The sequence below is a fragment of the Balaenoptera musculus genome, chromosome 2 (genome assembly GCF_009873245.2).
Source record: "Balaenoptera musculus isolate JJ_BM4_2016_0621 chromosome 2, mBalMus1.pri.v3, whole genome shotgun sequence".
Lineage (NCBI taxonomy): Eukaryota > Metazoa > Chordata > Mammalia > Artiodactyla > Balaenopteridae > Balaenoptera > Balaenoptera musculus.
This window is the reverse complement of record NC_045786.1, coordinates 143235553-143253916: the sequence shown is the minus strand read 5'-3', so window position 1 is coordinate 143253916 and position 18364 is coordinate 143235553. Positions and strand designations below refer to the sequence as shown.

General features: G+C 51.5%; 1 protein-coding gene across 1 annotated transcript in view; it reads right to left on the bottom strand.

The window, feature by feature from the left end:
• GALNT16 (polypeptide N-acetylgalactosaminyltransferase 16) overlaps positions 1-13951 on the bottom strand; it is a 104338-nt gene extending 90387 nt beyond the window's left edge. The window contains 1 exon segment of the mRNA XM_036843082.1: positions 13403-13951. Coding sequence (XP_036698977.1) covers positions 13403-13579 — 177 coding nt within the window. The 5' untranslated portion in view covers positions 13580-13951.
• Between the last annotated feature and the right edge of the window lie 4413 nt (positions 13952-18364).

Below are 18364 nucleotides of genomic sequence, written 5' to 3'. Positions count from 1 at the left end.
TCCTCAGGCTTTGTTGCCAGGCTAACCTGGTCACATCCTGGCTCTGTTGGCAGGTAACTGGCCCTCTCTGAGTCAGGTTCCTTATCTGTAAAATGGGGATAGTAATACTCAGCTCACAAGCCTGCTATGACAGTTAAGGGGAAAATATATAAAACACAATTGGCAGGCTCCGGGTACATAGCAGCCAGTCAAAAAATGCTTCTGCCCTTGCCCTTCTTCTGTCTCTTCTCAAACCAGCAACCACAGTGGTCTCTCAAAATGTAAGTCAGACCTCATTACTCCTCTGCTCATGTGAATTCCCAGGTTAGGTCAAGAAAGCTTTGCAATATGCCTCTTGGGCTCCTGGTTTGCTTGCTCTGGGGGAAGCCAGCCACCACACCGTGCAGACTCTCAAGCAGGCCTGTGAAGAGGCCCATGTGGGGAAGAACCGAGGCCTCCCACCAACAGCCAGCACCAAACTGCCAGCCATGTGAGAGAGCCACCCTCCATCCTGCGACGACTGTATCCCAGCTGACATCTGAGTGCAACCTCACTGAGAAACCCTGAGCCAGAACCACCTGGCCAAGCCCCTCCCAGATACCTGACCCATAGAAACAGCAAGAGACAATAAATGAGTATTGTTGTTTTAAGCTATTACTTTTTAGGGTAATTTATTATGCAGCATTAAATAAATAATATGCAAGTGAACAAATAATGACAACTTATTATCATTAACTTGTATACTAACACTAGTATAGCACTTAGTATGTGCTCGGCACTATTCTAAACACTTTATGTCTCTGAAATCCAGTGTGTATTTTACACTTACAGCACATTTCATAGCAACCATCTGAAATCGGGACGACTCGTATCCCCACTTTACAGATAAGGAAACTAAGGCACAGAATGCTTAAATAACTTGCTAGTGAGCAGCAGGGCTGGAACATGCACGCTGACACTGGCTCCAGTAGCTGGGCCCATAACCGCTACCTCATGATGCATCCTGAACAAAGCCATAACCAAAAATGTGGCACCAAGAAGCGGGAAATGTTCTCAAATTCACAGAGCCTGCTTTCAAGGGATGGAAGAGGAAGGAGAGAAAAAAGGAAAGAGCCAACCCTGTTCTCTTCCCCAAGACCCTCCAGGCTTTACCCTTCTCCTTGGGTTTCAGCTCTAACCATCTCCTATGCCGCCTGTACAGTGGTCTCGGACCACAGCCAACTCACCTCCACTGAATAAGTGAAAAATGTTACTAAAACTTTGCACAATGTTTTAAAGCTCTTGTCACATCTTCTTAGTTAGGCTTCTCATCCCTGGAGATGACCAGTTTTTCCTCTGCACATCTGACTCAATATAAGCCTCATCCTTGCTTCTTCAAAGTGGTCAATGTCTTAAAGCATATCTTTCTTTTTATTTATTTATTTAGGCTGCACCGGGTCTTAGTTGTGGCATGCGGGATCTTTTAGTTGCAGCATGCAGACTTCTTAGTTGCAGCGTGCATGTGGGATCTAGTTCCCCGACCAGGAATTGAACCCAGTCCCCCTGCGTTGGGAGTGAGGAGTCTTACCCATTGGACCACCAGGGAAGTCCCAAAGCATGTGTTTTGTTTTTTTTTTTTTGTATGATATCATTTATATGTGGAATCTAAAACATAAAACAAACTAGTGAATATAACAAAAAAAGGAGCAGACTCACAGATCCAAAGCATGTGTTTAAGTGGAGAAAAATCGCTCAGATAAGGCAGCTTCATCAATGCAGGATCAGTAAATACAACGTACATGTTCTACAGTCCCCTTCCTTGCCCTTTACAGACATGGCTAATCAACTGCCTCTTTCCCACTCAGTCTGGATGTAGTTTCAGAATCCTTCTCACCACAATGCTCCAGGACACCACTTCCACAGGTTCTGAGTTGGCAGTAGAGCTGAGACCTATTTGTCATTCTGGTTCAAACAGGACAAAGACAAAACACAAAAGCAACCAGACTGGAACTAATCCCTCTAGTTTCCAAGGGAGTAAAATGGCTCCCTGCTCCACTGCTCTTACCTCTCCTCCCAAACCGATTTCATCACAGCAAGAGATTAGAAGGGACTTTTTTTTTTTCAATTATACCTCAATTTTATTTCTTTTTGAATTTTTGAATTTATTTTATTTATTTATTTTTACAGGCAGGTTTTATTAATTATCTATTTTATACATATTAGTGTATATATATCAATCCCAATCTCCCAATTAATCCCACCACCCACACCCGCCCTGCCACTTTCCCCCCTTGGTGGCCATACGTTTGTTCTCTACATCTGTATCTCTGTTTCGCCTTGCAAACCGGTTCATCTGTACCATTTTTCTAGATCCACATATATGCGTTAATATATGATATTTGTTTTTCTCTTTCTGACTTACTTCACTCTGTGTGACAGTCTCTAGATCCATCCATGTCTCAACAAATGACCCAGTTTTGTCCCTTTTTATGGGCTGAGTAAATATTCCATTGTATGTATGTACCACATCTTCTTTATCCATTCATCTGTCGATGGGCATTTAGGTTGCTACCATGTCCTGGCTATTGTAAATAATGCTGCAATGAACATTGGGGTGCATGTGTCTTTCTGAATTATGGTTTTCTCTGGGTATGTGTCCAGTAGTGGGATTGCTGGGTCATATGGTAATTCTATTTTTAGTTTTTTAAGGAACCTCCATACTGTTCTCCATAGTGGCTGTATCAATTTACATTCCCACCAACAGTGCAAGAGGGTTCCCTTTTCGCCACACCCTCTCCAGCATTTGTTGTTTGTAGATTTTCTGATGATGCCCATTCTAACTGGTGTGAGGTGATACCTCATTGTAGTTTTGATGTGCATTTCTCTAATAATTAGTGACGTTGAGCAGCTTTTCATGTGCTTCTTGGCCATCTGTATGTCTAGAAGGGACTTTATTTATATTATTTATTTTATAAATTTATTTATTTATTTATTTTTGCTGCTTTTGGTTCTTCGTTGCTGTGCACGGCTTTCTCTAGTTGTGGCGAGCAGGGGCACTCTTTGTTGCGGTGTGCGGGCTTCCTCACTGCAGTGGCTTCTCTTGTTGTGGAGCATGGGCTCTAGGTGCGGGGGGCTCAGTATTTGTGGCTCACGGGCTCTAGGAGCACAGGCTCAGTAGTTGTGGCACATGGGCTTAGTTGCCTCCGCGGCATGTGGATCTTCCAGACCAGGGCTCAAACCCGTGTCCCCTGCATTGGCAGATGGATTCTTAACCACTGTGGCCACCAGGAAAGCCCTAGAAGGGACTTTAAAAAGAGAAGACACTGGAAAGAAAACACTGACCTTGGTTTTAATGTTGGTATAAGGATGAGGGCCCAGACTGGGAGGTATCTGTGCCCATAGATGATGGTGAATTAGGAACTAAAGACTCAGCAGCAGCTGGACCAGAAAGGACTCATCCTGAAGTCAAGGTAAAGTAGGAATGTAGCCACATTCTTTACTTTATATATAACCTTCTGCTGACAACCTCCTAGCGCTTTAGAAAGGGGTCATGAACACATGAAAGGACGAGCGACGTCCGAAGAAACAGGATACAAGCCACATGTATAATTTAAAATTTCTAGTGGCCACATTAAAAACAGGAAAAAAAAAAGGTAAAATTAATTCTAATAATATATTTTATTTAGCCCAATATATCCAAATATTATTTCAACACAGAATATAAAAAATATTAGTAAAGTATTTTAATTCTTTTTTGTACTAAGCCTCTGAAATCCAGTGTGTACTTTACACTCACAGCAACATTTCTTCCTTCTTTCTTTCTTTTTAAATTATTTTTTGGCTGCTTTGGGTCTTCATTGCTGTGCGCAGGCTCTCTCTAGTTGAGGCGAGAGGGGGCTACTCTTCGCCGCGGTGCACGAGCTTCTCATTGTAGTGGCTTCTCTTGCTGCGGAGTACAGGCTCTAGGCGCGTGGGCTTCAGTAGTTGCAGCACTTGGGCTCAGCAGTTGTGTCTCGCGGGCCCTAGAGCACAGGCTCAGTAGTTGTGGAGCACGGGCTTAGTTGCTCCGCAGCATGTGGGATCCCCCCGGAACCAGGGATTGAACCCGTGTCCCCTGCATTGGCAGGTGGACTCCCAACCAGTGCGCCACCAGGGAAGTCTGCACATTTCAATTTAAAAGATACTAAATTTTCGGGACTTCCCTGGTGACACAGTGGGTAAGACTCTGCGCTCCCAATGCAGGAGGCCAGGTTCGATCTCTGGTCAGGGAACTAGATCCCACATGCATGCCGCAAGTAAGAGTTCACATGCCACAACTAAGGAGCCCATGAAGCCGCAACTAAGGAGCCCACGAAGCTGCAACTAAGGAGCCCACCTATTGCAACTAAGACCCAGTGCAACCAAATAAATTAAACAAATAAATAAATATTTTTAAAAATCAAATTAAAAAAAAGATACTAAATTTTTCACCAGAAATATTTTATCTATATTGAGATTTCATAAAAATTTACAGCTGAAAATGTAGATTCCATATACTGAAGTTCTTCTAAACACTCCTAGAAAGTTTTCCAATAACTGAAATGAGTGTCCTGCTTTTAAATTTCAATCAATTAAAATTAAATAAAATTAAACATTCAGTTTCTTCTGTCGCACTAGCCACGTTTCAAGCACCCAATAGCCACATGTGGCTGTGGCTGCTGACCTTGGTCAGTGCAGGTCTGGACCCTGCAGGGCTCTCCCTACCTGTGGGCAGCTGCCATCATCCCATCAGAGCCCCTGTGACTATGCTCAGGGAACCCGTGGCCTGGCTCTTCTGAAACACTCTTGCTCAGGTGTGGGCCTCACAACCGGTTTCATTCTCTGACCAGGCCCTTTCTTACTCTCTCAGCTTGGCTTGCCCTCAGCTTTGACCCAGCACAGGTGTTCAGATCTCCCAGGCTCCATGCTCTGCAGTCTTGGGCTAGTCCACCCCAACCTGGCTCTGTGCCCCTGCCCAGGTGTGGTTCAGGGGCCCTGCTTGGCTGGAAGGGTTGTCTAGGTGATGCTTTGTTCTGCTTTGCAAAAAACCAGGGGTGGGCAATTTGGGGGTGCATCCCAGGGGCAAGTCATTTCCTTTTGGTGTTTTGGAAGAAGGCCCTTGCCATTTCATGCCCATACAAGTGGCACCAAGATGGTACTAAAACATTACTATGGGCACCTCTGCTCCTATCTGGAATCCTCTTGGCCTGTGGCTCCAAAAGGTCCTCATCGCCTTCCCTGGTCCCTGTAGGGTGTGCTGTGTCCCTTGGTTCCCTTTCTTCCTCTGGCCTCTTGGGTTGGTGAACTATCTGGGGGCTGTGGCTCAGTCCTACCACTTTACTCCTTCAAGCCACCAGCACACAGCAGACATCACTGTATCAATCACAGTTTCTTTCTCCTTGAGCCTCAGGCTGGGCTCTACCCAAACTCTGGGATGATGCTTCCAGCCTCCCATCGCCCCCGCCAGCTGTCCCCCGGCACCCATAAGGGATTTCACAGGAAGGGGAAAATGGCTTCCAGCAAAGAATCTGGTTGCAGACTTATGAGGCAGCAGAAGCTAAGCCCCCTGGAACTGACTTGGCCACTTTGGAAGGCAACGTGGGTTCCCTCTGGCGGTGGCATCAAGGCCAGACCCCCTTGAAATGAAAGACCTTGAAATGTCAGAAGCCCTCCCCAACAGTTAGTTTAAAGAAGCTAAAAGCCAGAGCTGCTGTAAGCAGATAAAGGGATGGAAATCTGAAGTCTGAAAAGCGGTGTCTAAAGGGCATGACTGACAGGGCTCTGGGACGAGGGTGTGTGACCTGAACCACAAAAATAGAGCGCCTGCAGCTTGCCGGGCACATGAAGGCCCATCATACCAGTCTCCTGGGCACTGGGAAATCCACTAAACATCAGTGCACATGGCCTCAGACAGGCCCAGGCAGAGCCCACGTCCAGAAAGCAGCCCCTCTCACCCACCTCCTGCCTGAAAAAAAAGCTGTGTGGGGTCATTGATTCTGCCAGGCCTCAGGTGTCCACCCAGGCATAGGTGCCCACCTCCCTGTCTGCGGGAAGGCCCTGGATGCTTCAGCCTCCAGGGTCTGTTTGTACAGAAGAGGGCAGGAAAGGGCAAGAATTCCAAGTTCCTGCATTGCCCGAAAACATCCTTTCCGGAGTCCCAAATGCACCTGAAGAGAACACAACGAACCAGACGAAGAAACAAAGGGGTGCTTGATCAGGTACCAGCGCACAGAGGAATTCTCCTTCCTGCACAAAACTCTCCCTCAGAGCAGTCTCCCGTCCTGCCCTACTCCAATATTTCAACAAGGGCTCCATTATCTTTTGTCTTTTAAATCTCTTCAGGCACTAGCACCCTCTGTTCCCCCTCACCAGCCTCCTCTCTCTCTCTCACACACACACACACACACACACACACACACACACAGGACACACAAGTACCTCACTGATCTCACATTGTGGGGAAATGAAGTGTTCCAGCCATAGAACATTTTTCAAAGAACCTAGTTACCTCTTAAAGAACCAACACTTACTAATATATCTGACGACACTGCTGGAAATCCTTCTGAACTGGATGACATAAGCTCCCTGACATCCCAAGCCAGTACACTGAATGTAATTGATCACTTCCTGATGACTCAGGAACACGTTTCTGAGCCCATCTTTGCCATGGTCTACAAGGCCTAATGATCTGGACTTTCACCTTCGGCCACTTTTACCTTTGCTTACCCTGTAGAGATAGTGCCCTGGGCTTGGCTGTCTGGAACACTCTCTCCCTAGATGTCTGCATGGCTCACTCTTTCCATTCATGCTGCAGCTCAAACACCATCTTATCCAACAGGCCTTTCCTGGCCATCCTTCTCTCATCTTTCTGTCCCCTTTTGCCGCTTTATTTTATTTTCATAGTGTTTGCCATCACCTAACACATTGTATATCTATTTATGGTCTGTCTCCCCCACTAGGATGTGAGCTCTTTGAGAGCAGGGATGTTGCCTGTTTTGTTATCCCCAGAGCCTGTAACAGTCCTGGCACACAGTAGGTACTCAGTAAATAATCGTCAAGTGAAGGAACAAACGATGCCTTCAGCACTTCTGACCAGTGTGTACCTGTGGGAGGAGGGCTGCTCTAACCTCACATGGCTGGTTGGTCCTTTGCTGTCACCTGTCACTTCTCAGTGTATCAGCAGCTCCTAGCTATGCCCTCATCTTGCTTCTTTTAATCTGCTGTATATGTAACCTACGAAAACCTGAAGGTTACCAGGAGATGGACAACCTTCTGAACTCCTTAAACTGATTTTTACAAAAAATGTGGATTTCGGGGACTTTCCTGGCAGTCCAGTGGTTAAGACTGTGCGCTTCTACTGCAGAGGACGCGGGTTCGATGTCTGGTCGAGAAACTAAGATCCCACATGCCTCGCGATGAGGCCAAAAAGAAAAACCCAAAAAGTGGATTTCTAGGCTGTGGCCTAATTCCATGCCTGTCTTCTGAATAAAGTCCAAGAGCTTGAGACTATGAATTCTCTACTCAGGGGTCTTTTCAGCCTCCTTCTGGTCTTCCCGGATTGCTGAGAGTCTGAAGTCTACCCAGAGACACTCCTGCATGTGTGTCTGCATGCCTCCCAGACACGCACGAATACGATGGGCTTCTCATTCAGCAGAAGGTGAGCTGCGTCACTCCATCAGACAGTGTTTCAAGAGAAGAGAATGGGGTGGGTTTGGTACAGTTTATTCCTTATGAGAACTGGTTTCATGCTCTTCTGAACACAAGTGGTCTGGTCCTTGTACACCTCACCCCCGGCCTTATTCTCCTTAATCCAAGCACCATCAGACCACGAGTCCTGGCTTGGGGCCACCTCACTTTTGCAGGAATGGGTCAAAAAGGTCAAAGATGGTTTGAGCTGGGAGGGACCTTGGAGATCCTCTAGTTCAACCCTCATCTGACAGATGAAGAAACTAAGACCCCGAGAGTGGAAGTGACTCACTTAAGGAAACACAGCCCCTTGGGAGCAGGGCTGAGCCTAGAAGGGGGATCACTTGGCCTTCATTCTGCATCCTCTTTCTATCCCCTCACCTCCTCATCCCTGGCAGCCAACATCTGTTTCCATCCTGAGCCCTTTCCTTCTGCCTGCACCTGGCCTAGCCAGGGCCTGGGGGAATCGCACAACGTCAGGGCTCACAATTCGGAGCATGTTAAGAGATGTGGTCACCCCCCTCCCCCACCAACCCCCGTGCTCTGAGACGATGCTGTCCTTATCTCCACGGAGCCACACCTCATTTCATGGAATGGCAAGGAAGTGGCACCGGTGCCCTTAAGCTAAACTTGAAGCTCTTCCTAATAGGTCCAGAAAAGTGGAAAGGCCATACCTGGGGCAGACTTGCCTCGGTGTCTCCCCAGGTGTGGCCTGAGCCTTATCTTGCCTACAGAGTATAATGATGGCCCCCTCTGTCCCCAAACACCCCTTGTCTGCCACTCCTACCGGTTCTGAAACGTTCACAGAAGTCCTCCGGTGGCCTTACTGTCTCTAACCAGATACTGGCAAAGGGTGTGGCTGAAATTCAGGGTGTTGGGGAGCCAGGCAGGCCTGGGCTTCAGCCTCCTCCATGAACACAGCTCAGGGGCACTGCCAGCCGGCGCCACCCTGGAAAGCAATGGGCAGGGCCCCGGGACGCAGGACAGGCCACCTGGAAACTCTCCCCAGGCTGGATGAGGGAAATAGAAGTGGTATATGGGAAGGTCAGACTCAAGGGGCCTCAGGTGGGTGGAAAACCTTTGTGGGCCTCGTTCTGGGGAGCAGGAAAGAGCCTGAAGACCAGCACTTCTGGCTTTGCAGCCTTGCCTCTGACCAGCCTTGGCCCCCTCTCCTTCCCTGCTTGGCAGCTCCAAAGGAACAGGGAGGGGACAGCACTGTGGCAGTTATGGGTTTCTTTTTCATCACCCTCCTCCCCGGCCTCAGTGTGTTCAGCCAGCCTTGCTTCCCAGGGTGCCAGGTCTCTTGCAGTATCATAATTGGGCCCTATTTCAGACTCGGTTACAGAGCTGCCTAACATCTTCCGAGACAGTCAGGACCACGAGCCTTTTTCTCCTCCTCCCACTGCTGCTGGAAGAAAGCGCTGACCTGGCCTCAGGGAGTGTGAAGAGAAACCCTGGTCAGCCTTCGGACTATTCCAGTGACAGTCAGCTCAGTGAGAAAGTGTTGCTTCTGGTAAAAACAAATCTCTCTCCCTGCAACTTTTACCCGCTAGCCCCAGTTCCATTCCTTGGAACCCTACAGAGTAATTCAGTGATGGGAAATCAAGCCCTTTCAGTTCAAACATTTTGGCAAAGGTAACTGGGGGTGTTTGTGGGGCAAAGGGAACTGGGCACCTACACAAATTAAATATAGTTTAATTTATATTTATTTTAATTGAAGCCTCTGCTCTCAGAGAACAGTGCTGGAAAAGTCATCTTCTTTGTTCCCTTCTGCTAGGTAAGTGGGGATCCCTGTGCGGCCTCAGGGGTTACTACAGGACCAACTCCGGACAGGGGTATCCCTCAACTAGCCATAACTCTCACAGCACCATTCAAAAGAACTCTCTTAAAGCCATTTATTTGCTTCTAGAAAGGAAGTTATCATCAGCTTATCCAAGGATCAACACACCTAACAAATCATTTCACCCAAATTTATTTATTTATTTGGCCACACTGTGAGGCTTGTGGGATCTTAGTTACCCAGCCAGGGATCGAACCCGTGCCCTGGGCAGTGAAAGCGCAGAGTCCTAACCACTGGACCACCAGGGAATTTCCCTCACCCAAATTTAACATATAAAATGCCCAAGGTCCAGAGATGTAAGTTTTTGTCCATGCTCACTCAGCAGTATCCCAACTGTAGGATAAAAAACTCCAGTTTAGGAAAACTCTTGCCTAAAACGTTCATGGTTTCAAATAGGAGACATTGCAAATGAGTACACCTATCCTGAAGATACCCACAATGGATAGTCTTTTAAAAATATGTCTGTAAAGTGAAATTCCATGTAACACCTTAGCATCCCACCCATGCCTATTAGAGAATTAGCATATGGAAAACCAAACCAATCACAAATGTTCTTCCCGACTGTGAGTCCTAAAGACTGAAGGCCAGCTGTGTCTGCTCTGCCTCCTGCTTTGGCTGCTGTCCAGAGCCAGCAAGCATCAATGTGGATTCAAGTGGATATCCCCAAATCCACTGCCTTGCCCATAAAGTACAGCATGGAAAAATCACAAACCCTGCCACATCGTAAGCAGCCATTTATGGATGAAGTCAGTATCTCCCTTTAGTTTTACAGATTCTATAACTAATTTTTCACATCAAAATTTGGGACACATGGACTGACAACAGGACAGAATATTAAAAATTAGGACCTCCCTGAGATATCTGGGCCATATGGTTGCCATGCCGACACCCCGCAATGCCAAACAATTGCCTCCAAGGTCCAGAAACAACTTGGCTGGCTTGGAATCACCCAGACATTGTGAAGACGGAGCTGCCTCCTGGCCCAGGCTGTTATGCAGACCCTCCCTTTTCCAGCTCAGCTCTCTGATTCCCCAGGGGAGTGATGATGACGCTTGTCTGAATTTTCTCAGCCTCTGTCAGCCGGACTAGCCACATCATTCCCTAAGAATCTGAAAATCCACATGCAGCACGTTCTGGCCCAACTAGACAGAGACGTGTTTTGGAATGGCAAGAAGACCAGTGAGAGGTCAACCACAGATTTCAAAGAGAAATTAAATCTTCAGCTGCACCTGCCCTTTTTAAGTTGAACAAAGGGTTTACCTCCCGGAGAAGCTGAACACACATTCCCCTGGCTCTCTAGTTATAGTCAGCTGGAGCTGGAATAAAGTATTAGTGGGATATGAAACTTGGATCATTGCTCCCAGAGATGGGCAGAAATCCTACTTCACTCATGTAACAGTACTTATTAAGTCTTGCTGTGCTCATCAAGGTGGGGATGCAAGAAGCTTCCTGCATTGTCCCTGCATGATAGCTTCCATTCAATGAGGAGACAGGCCGATGGCTGAAAGTCCCACTGAAGCGAAATACCTGGAATATGGGAATACAATGCAAGGCTGTGTCAAAGGCAGGGTGTGACTGGGGATCAATGCCTATGGAACAGACATCCAGGGCTTAAAGCCTAAGAACAACGAGGGAGCTGGCTATGCCCGGAGTGGCCAGAGAAGGCTCGCGGCTCACTCCCTGGAACTTCCACTCTCCCTCTCTTCCTGCACCTCCATTCCTGGCTCCCCGATACTCCTTCACACTTTAAACTCGGCTTCCAGTTCACAGCCCTCTTCTAATCTGCAGCAAGTCAAACCCCATGGGAACAGGGAGAGGGCCGAGAGGATGTTCACTGCAGCCTCCACGACCTCCCATTGCCACCCCTCAAAACGAGTGCCGCCCACCTCCAGCAATGCCCCCCCAAGCCCCCAGCACCATTCCCAGGCTCTCAGTCTGAGTGGCTTTCCCGGATTCTGAAGCAGAGGCACCTGTGATGAGACCAGCCTCAGGCTCCTGAGCAGCAGTTAGTATCTCTGTGCTCTTCCCTTCCATTCCCCCTCCTCTCTCGCTTCCTCCTCCTCTTCCAGCTCAGACCCTCCTTCCATCACGTCACCACAGAGGAGGACAGAACATCTGGGCAGCCTGCCTCTCCCCTGCCACTCCAGGCCTGCCTACCCTGGACCAGAGCTGGCCCTCTCAGAGTGTAAGAACAGGGCAGCTCGGATGAGTCCCCGCTGTGGAAGCTCCCTCGGGGTATGGGGCCACTCGTGGTTTGCCCAGTTCCGACTTGAATCCGTCCACCCAGATCCCAACATTCTTGGATCTTTACACAGGAGGCTTTCCTTGATCAGCCTTTCTGTCCAAACATCCACAAGTGCTTTGGAAACAGTGTCTTAGTGGCAGGGACCCTCAGCCCAGAAGGGAACACTCCACCTAATCAGGCTCACCCCCAGAGAGCTCAACCAGACGGGGATCTGGGAATGGGGGAGTGAGGCTGGGGAAAACCCACAAACCCCAAGGTCTCCTCAGGCAAAGCCTGGAAATATGGTTCTTTTGCAGGGAATTTTCACTTCTTTCCGGGTAGGTAACAAGAAAGGGAATCTGGGGCAGGATGGGAATATGAGAGCATTTCCACACCTACAACTGCCACTACAAACAACACACCATATTCCTGGGGCTCAGCTGCCTTGGCACAAAGATCTCAGAGTCTACTCCACACAAGCCTTCGCCCTCCTGACCCTGCGCCTCTCCAGGAGCTCCTCACCCCTGCCTCCCCAGACCCAGATCTTTCAGAATGGCCACCCTGCTCCACTCCCCCACCTTCAGCCCCTCACTCTGCTTTCCTTCTTTCCGGCCCCCGCCGGCCAGGCTGCCCCCGGCCCAGCAGTCGGTCCTGAGAGTCGGGTCGCCCAAGAGTCTCGCCCACCATCCGCCCCCATCGGAAGACTGCGGCCCGCCTGAGCGCGCCTCTCGCGGGTTCCAGAGCCTCCCGTCTCAACAGGTGCCCCTGCCACACAGAGCCGGCTCCCGGGGCCAGGGCGGAGGCGGCGACAGGCACGCCCCAGCCCAGGTCCCCGGAGCGCCTGGGGGGCTCCCCCGCACCTGCGCCGAGGCCCCAGCCGTGTCCCGCCGCCTTGGTTTCCCCGCTCGCATTGAGATCGCGGGGCTGACCTCGTGAGAGGCAATCTCCGAGTCTCGGCGCAGACACTGCTAGTTCGCGCGTCGTGATGGACTGGTGTTGGGGCGTGGGACGCCTTCAGGACGAGACCTTTCCCCGACCCGGAGAACCCCGGGGGTGATAGTGGGGAGTCCTCCGTGCCCCACAAAAAAGCAGGTTCAAGTTGACCCGGGCTGAGAAGGGAGCTAAAAGTCCAGCAAGCCCCTAGCGACCCTGCCTCACCCAGCGCTCCCACCCCACGTCCTTTGCCCCAGAGAGGCTGAAGGGGGGTGCGCACGACCACCTACGCGCTTAGCAGCGAGTGGTTCCCACTGCCGGCTCGCCGCGCGCAAGGTCCAGCCGCCTTCGGGGGCGGGTGAGGCGCGGGCAACCCCTAGCCCTCGGCCCCCGGCCCTCGGCCCCCGGCCCTCGGCCCTCGGCCCCCGGCCCAGGCTGCGCAGCGCCCAGAGAGCCGCCACGTTCCCAGTCGCGCGTGCACGCCGGGCCCACCAAACTTGCAGTACTTTCTCCCAGCCCCCACCCGCTGTCACCCTCCCTCCATTCGTGCGCCCTGGCCCCGCTAGCCCGACAGAGGTTGCCATAACAACGGACAGGAATGCTCCAACGTATACAAAGCCGGCGGGGCGCGGCGGGCACGCAGCCCCCGGCCCGGCCCGGCCCCTCGCCCTCTGCTGCCGCGCAGGGCTAGGACGCGCGCTGCGGCTCCCCGGCCGGCAGCCCGGCTCGCAAAGCGTACTCACAATGAGCGGGATGGTGCGGTCCTCCCGGAGCTGTTCCGGCCTCCCGCCGGCCCTCTGCGCGCCCCGGCCGCCGGAGGATGCTGCGTGGGCTCGGTTGTCCTGCCATAAGTAGTAGAAAGTGCCCAGGATCCAGGCTACGGTCAGAATGGCGATGGCATTGGCGCGGATCTTCCTCATGGTGGGCGGCTGGGCACCCGGAGTAGGGGCCCGGGCCGGCGTGCTCTCGGAGCTGGGGCGGGGGCGCTCGCAGCCCCAGCTGTTTGTTTTCGCTCGCGCCGGGCTGCTCAGTCCCGCAGAGCAGAAAAAGGAGAGAGGTGGGGGGTGGGGGGGGTGATAGGGAGAGACAGGAGCACGGAGCGATCCTCACGGTCCTAATGCCCTTCAGCCCGAGGCGCGCGCCTCCCGCGGGCGCCCATTCATTCGCGCGCAGAGCCCGCCCCCCGCTCCAGCCCCGGCCGGCTGCGGGGCCGCTGCGCCCCGGGAGAGGAGCGTAGCGGGTGCAAAGCGACGCCGGAGGAAGGCCCGGCGAGGCAGACGCCCGCGGCGGAATGGCGACGGGCCAGAGCCAGTCTCGGCTCCAACGGCTCGGCGACCGAGCTCTTGGCGGCTGCCCCCGCCCGGCCCTGGTCTGTCCCGCCTACCTCCACCCACCCCCGGACCGAGCGGCCCTGAGTCACCGGTTGGAGATGCGCGACCCCGGCCCGGGCCCGCGCTGCGGAGCTGCCTTTCTGGACTGCGCTCTGAATTGCTCTCTGGAACACGGTTTAAGGTGTGTTCGGCGAGTCTTTGGAAAGGGGCGGCTGGGCGGGAGGAGAGTCTGGAGTTTGCACCGGAATCCTCCGCAGCCTAGGATTCCGACCGCCGGAGGTCCCGCCCCGAGGAGGGATTGGAAGCTGGTGCACTTGACATTCGAAGAGAGCGAAGGGGAAGAGACGCTGCTTCATAGCCAGTGAAAGGAGAATGGGGGTACAACCACCCCACCTCTTCCGTTGGCCTGGGGCTCCCAGCTTTCATGATGCTTCCTTCCACCCCGCCTCGTTGTCCCCTGGACAACCCTGGAGTATTATCATCACCATTTCATCCGGAAGAAAGGAGGCGGCCAGAGAGGCTGGAAGATTCGCTGGAGACCACACGACTAATTAGTGGGCAGAGCCCAGTCTAGAAACCACCTCTCCGTCTGACACTTTGAACAAAGTGCAAAACACGGTGTTGAGAGACACGGACACAGAAATTATTGAGATTGTGCCCCAGCCCTGGTGGCATTGAGAATCTGATGTGAACTACTCTCACTCCGGGCAGAAGGCAAGGTGGGCTAAATTAGTTCTAGGAGATCAGCACAGTATCAGGCACAGAACAGACACTCAGATGTTAAATAAACAAACCAAGCAGGGATCACAGAGGAAAAATATTGTATTGCAAGGTGGTCTTAGGGGAAGGCTTCTCACAGAAGGTAGATAAATCCTTTGAATAAATTCTTAAGAGGCAGGAAAGGGAGGACAGGGCAGGATGTGCTGCATGAACAGCATGAGCAAAGGTCCAGAGGATGAAAGTACTTGATGTTTTCAAGGAAGAGATCTACCTGGTGGTGCCAGGGCCCAGGATGCTGGGAAGTTATTGGTGGGAGTTGAGGTTGGCCAGGCTGGGTGAGTCTGGACTCAGGAGGCCCTTTCATGTGAGAGACAGGGTTGTCAGGGAGCTTGCATCCTGCTGGGGCTCCTGGGCACTGGCTCATCTGAAGGGCCACATTGGGTCCTGGCCTCTAAGTGAAGCTACCTCGGGAATCAGGCAGATGGCGAGGTCACAGTTCATGCTTTCCCCCAACCACCCCATCAGCATTTCCCTGTTTCTCTAGCACTCAGGACTGAAGCACTTTTGTAATAGATGCTCAGTACACTTCGGTTGGAGTGAAGTGAATTGAAGGAAGAAAACCTGAATGGGTTTTTTGCTGCAGAAAAGTCATTGTTTTAACTGCAATATCCTGTCCTCACTCAGAAGACTAACCACGAGGACAAGTCCAAAAATGGCCCTACCAAGAATGTGACCCTAGAAAGAAGGGGACGCATAAAAGAGGGCCTCACAAAGAGATCTGTACGAATAGCGGGGAATCTGAGGCATGAGCTGTGTGGCAGTCAGGAGCAATAGGAGATGGTGTGGAGATGCAGGCCAGCCTCGCTCTCCCAGGTCTCCCTTGCCTGGGGAGTTTAATTAGACTGCAGTAGGGACCAGGATTCACTTCCATAGACCAAGATAACCACTGTCAAGCCACTGCCTTGTTTCTGCAGCAATCATGGGGCAGACCCAGTGGTCATGTCCTCTGTGGGAAGCTAGGGAGACTTGCTCCTTAGGAATCAGGCCCCACAGGCATCTCTAGATGATGAGAAAATGTAAGGGCACTGCCCTTCTGGTGTCCCTACCCCCATACAGGCTCTCAGGTCAGCCAGATGGGAAGACCTGGGGAATGACCCTCTGCTGATATAGGCTGCTCCTCTCATCCCAGCCTGGTCTATTATGTCTAGCTGCCTTTGGTCTTGAAAGAACCAGGTGAGAGGATGTGGGATCCAAAGACATCACATCAACCCATAGTGAGAGGCTCCAAAGTCACCCCTAGGCATGGAGGATGAAGCTGGACCATGCCAAACCGAAATCAGGCTGATGGGTTACTGATGGCTCCAGAAGGAGGGCTCCATGAGGAGAGGAAGCGAAGGAGGAGCTGGAACTTGGTAGGTTTCTACAAGTCTTACCCCTTATTCCTCAGGGCTCAGTGGTGAGGATGCTATACATCTGCACCAAATTGTCACTGCCTGGTAGCTCTGTCTCAGAGAGAAGGCTTCTCCACTCACCCCCCACCACCAAAAAAACCCCCAAAAAACCCCTAGGAGTGTAGCCTTTCTGGAAGGTGTTACACTTCATAGCTAGCCCTTCCTTAAATGAGCACAATAAACTTCCCTGGGGGTGGATGGTGGAGGTAAGGGGGCAGGTGATTACCTCGCTCACTGGACTCACAGAAATTTGATATAGACGGAGGTTGCGTGATGGATCTCAAGCCACAGGCACACTGGAAGATCTGGGAACTTGCAGCTGCCACCTCGGCTACAGCCCATGGTCATTCTTCCAGATTCTAATCCCAAAGAGGCACAGAGCTGAGCCTTAGCCCTCCCTGAGATGGATTTCAGTGTTCAGAGGTGACTGTGAGCATTGTTCCCTCTCTGGGCCTAGCTAGCAGAACCACAGAATCAAAGCAACACCTAAGAGACGTAGTGTTGCCTAACATCATTGAACTCCGAAACTGACAAGAGTGATAATAATAGCTACAGTTCACTGAGTACCTAGCAGGTGCCAGCTGCTGTGCTGGCATCTCACACACATTATCTCTAAAGCCCCCGCAACCTGCAGGAGAGGACGCTGAGGCTCAGTGAAGCCCTCGATTGCTGAGAGTCATACAACAGGTGGGTGGAGGGACTGGGTTCAAAGCCATTTTCCATGCCAGTGTTTGGGCACCAGTGCCGGGCTTCTGAGGCCACTGGGCAGTCTGCAGGGTGGTAGAAGTTCTGCATGTAGGGACCTCACTTCCCTCTCTGAACCTCCGTTTTCTTTTTGGTAAAAGAAGCGTTGCCAAGAGATGACCTCCAAGGTCCCTCCAGCTGTGCCATTTTGGACTTCCAGTTGTCTCCCTTGTCACAGTGCTCTCAGGCACGGTCCCCTTCTCTTTAAAGCTGCTAAAGCCAGCACTCAGGTAAGCTGGGCAAAGTGCATGTGGCCCTGGCGCTCCCAGAGGTCCCAGGGAACTGTCTGCCCCTGTGAATTTGATGTGTGGATTTGGGGATTGGGGTTGGTAACAGAGGGCAGAAAGGGTATAGGTCAGTGTGAAGCCCGAGCTCTGGAGCTGGACAGCCTGAATTCAAATGCTGGTTCCGGCACATATTAGAGTGGCTTGGGCAAATTCTTACTCCCTCTGTTAGCCTCGGTTTCCTCAACTGTAAAATGGGGCAGTGACAGCCCTTAACTTGCAGCATTGTTGGGAAAGGTAGGATGAAATGAAACAAGTAAAATCCAGTGCTTGGTAACTACCGGCGTCCCCTGGAGGCCCTCTCTCACAGGCAGTGCTGCTGGCTGCCGGGGTGACGGGGACTCCCGAAGGGCCCGCCGGGGCACATGCGGGGGACTGCTCACCTGGGCCGCGGAGGAGAACAGACCCCACACAGGCCTCTTCTGCCACACCCAAGTTCCGACAGGGATGACTGTCCTGCCGCACAGGCACGTGGCCGCCTCTTCCAGAGCCGCTGCTCAGTGGGGCTGGTGGGGAGGGGAGAGGCAGAGTGTGCGGCCCCAGCCTCTGCTGGGTGTCCATTCTCCCCGGCATACCCATTACCCTTGAGACTCTGGGTCACCTCAGGAGCCTCTTGTCCTGTCTGCACCTGCAGCAGGGGTCCAGAAGGAGGGTGAAGGGAACTGATTAGACTCCCATGTCTGCTCGAAACAGGAAAGAGGAGCCAGGGATGGTGAACAGAATGTACCTTACCATGAAACAGACACTGTGCCAATACACGATCTCAGAATACTCACGATGACCCTGTGAGGAAGGCTCGACCCTCTCCATCTCACAGATGAAGAGAGTGATGCCTGCAGAGGTCACCCAGCCATCAGGTGGCAGGTATGCTACCCACTGCCAGCTGTCCCCACTTAATGCACCAGCGTATCTAAGGGAAAGTTTTTTATAAGTTAAGTTTCTACAAACCATTATAGATCAAGTTGAGGACCTGGCTCTTTGAAAGGAGCTCAGAGAGTTCTTTATTAGTCATCATTCTGTTTGTCTGAGAACCGTGGCTTTTTATATCAGTTTCTGCCACTGGAGTGTAAGCTCCATGAGGGCAGGGGTTCTTGTATGTTTTGTTCACCTGTCTCCCCAGTGCTTAGAACACTGCTTGGTGTATATAGTCCATGCTCATTGAGTATTTTTTTAAT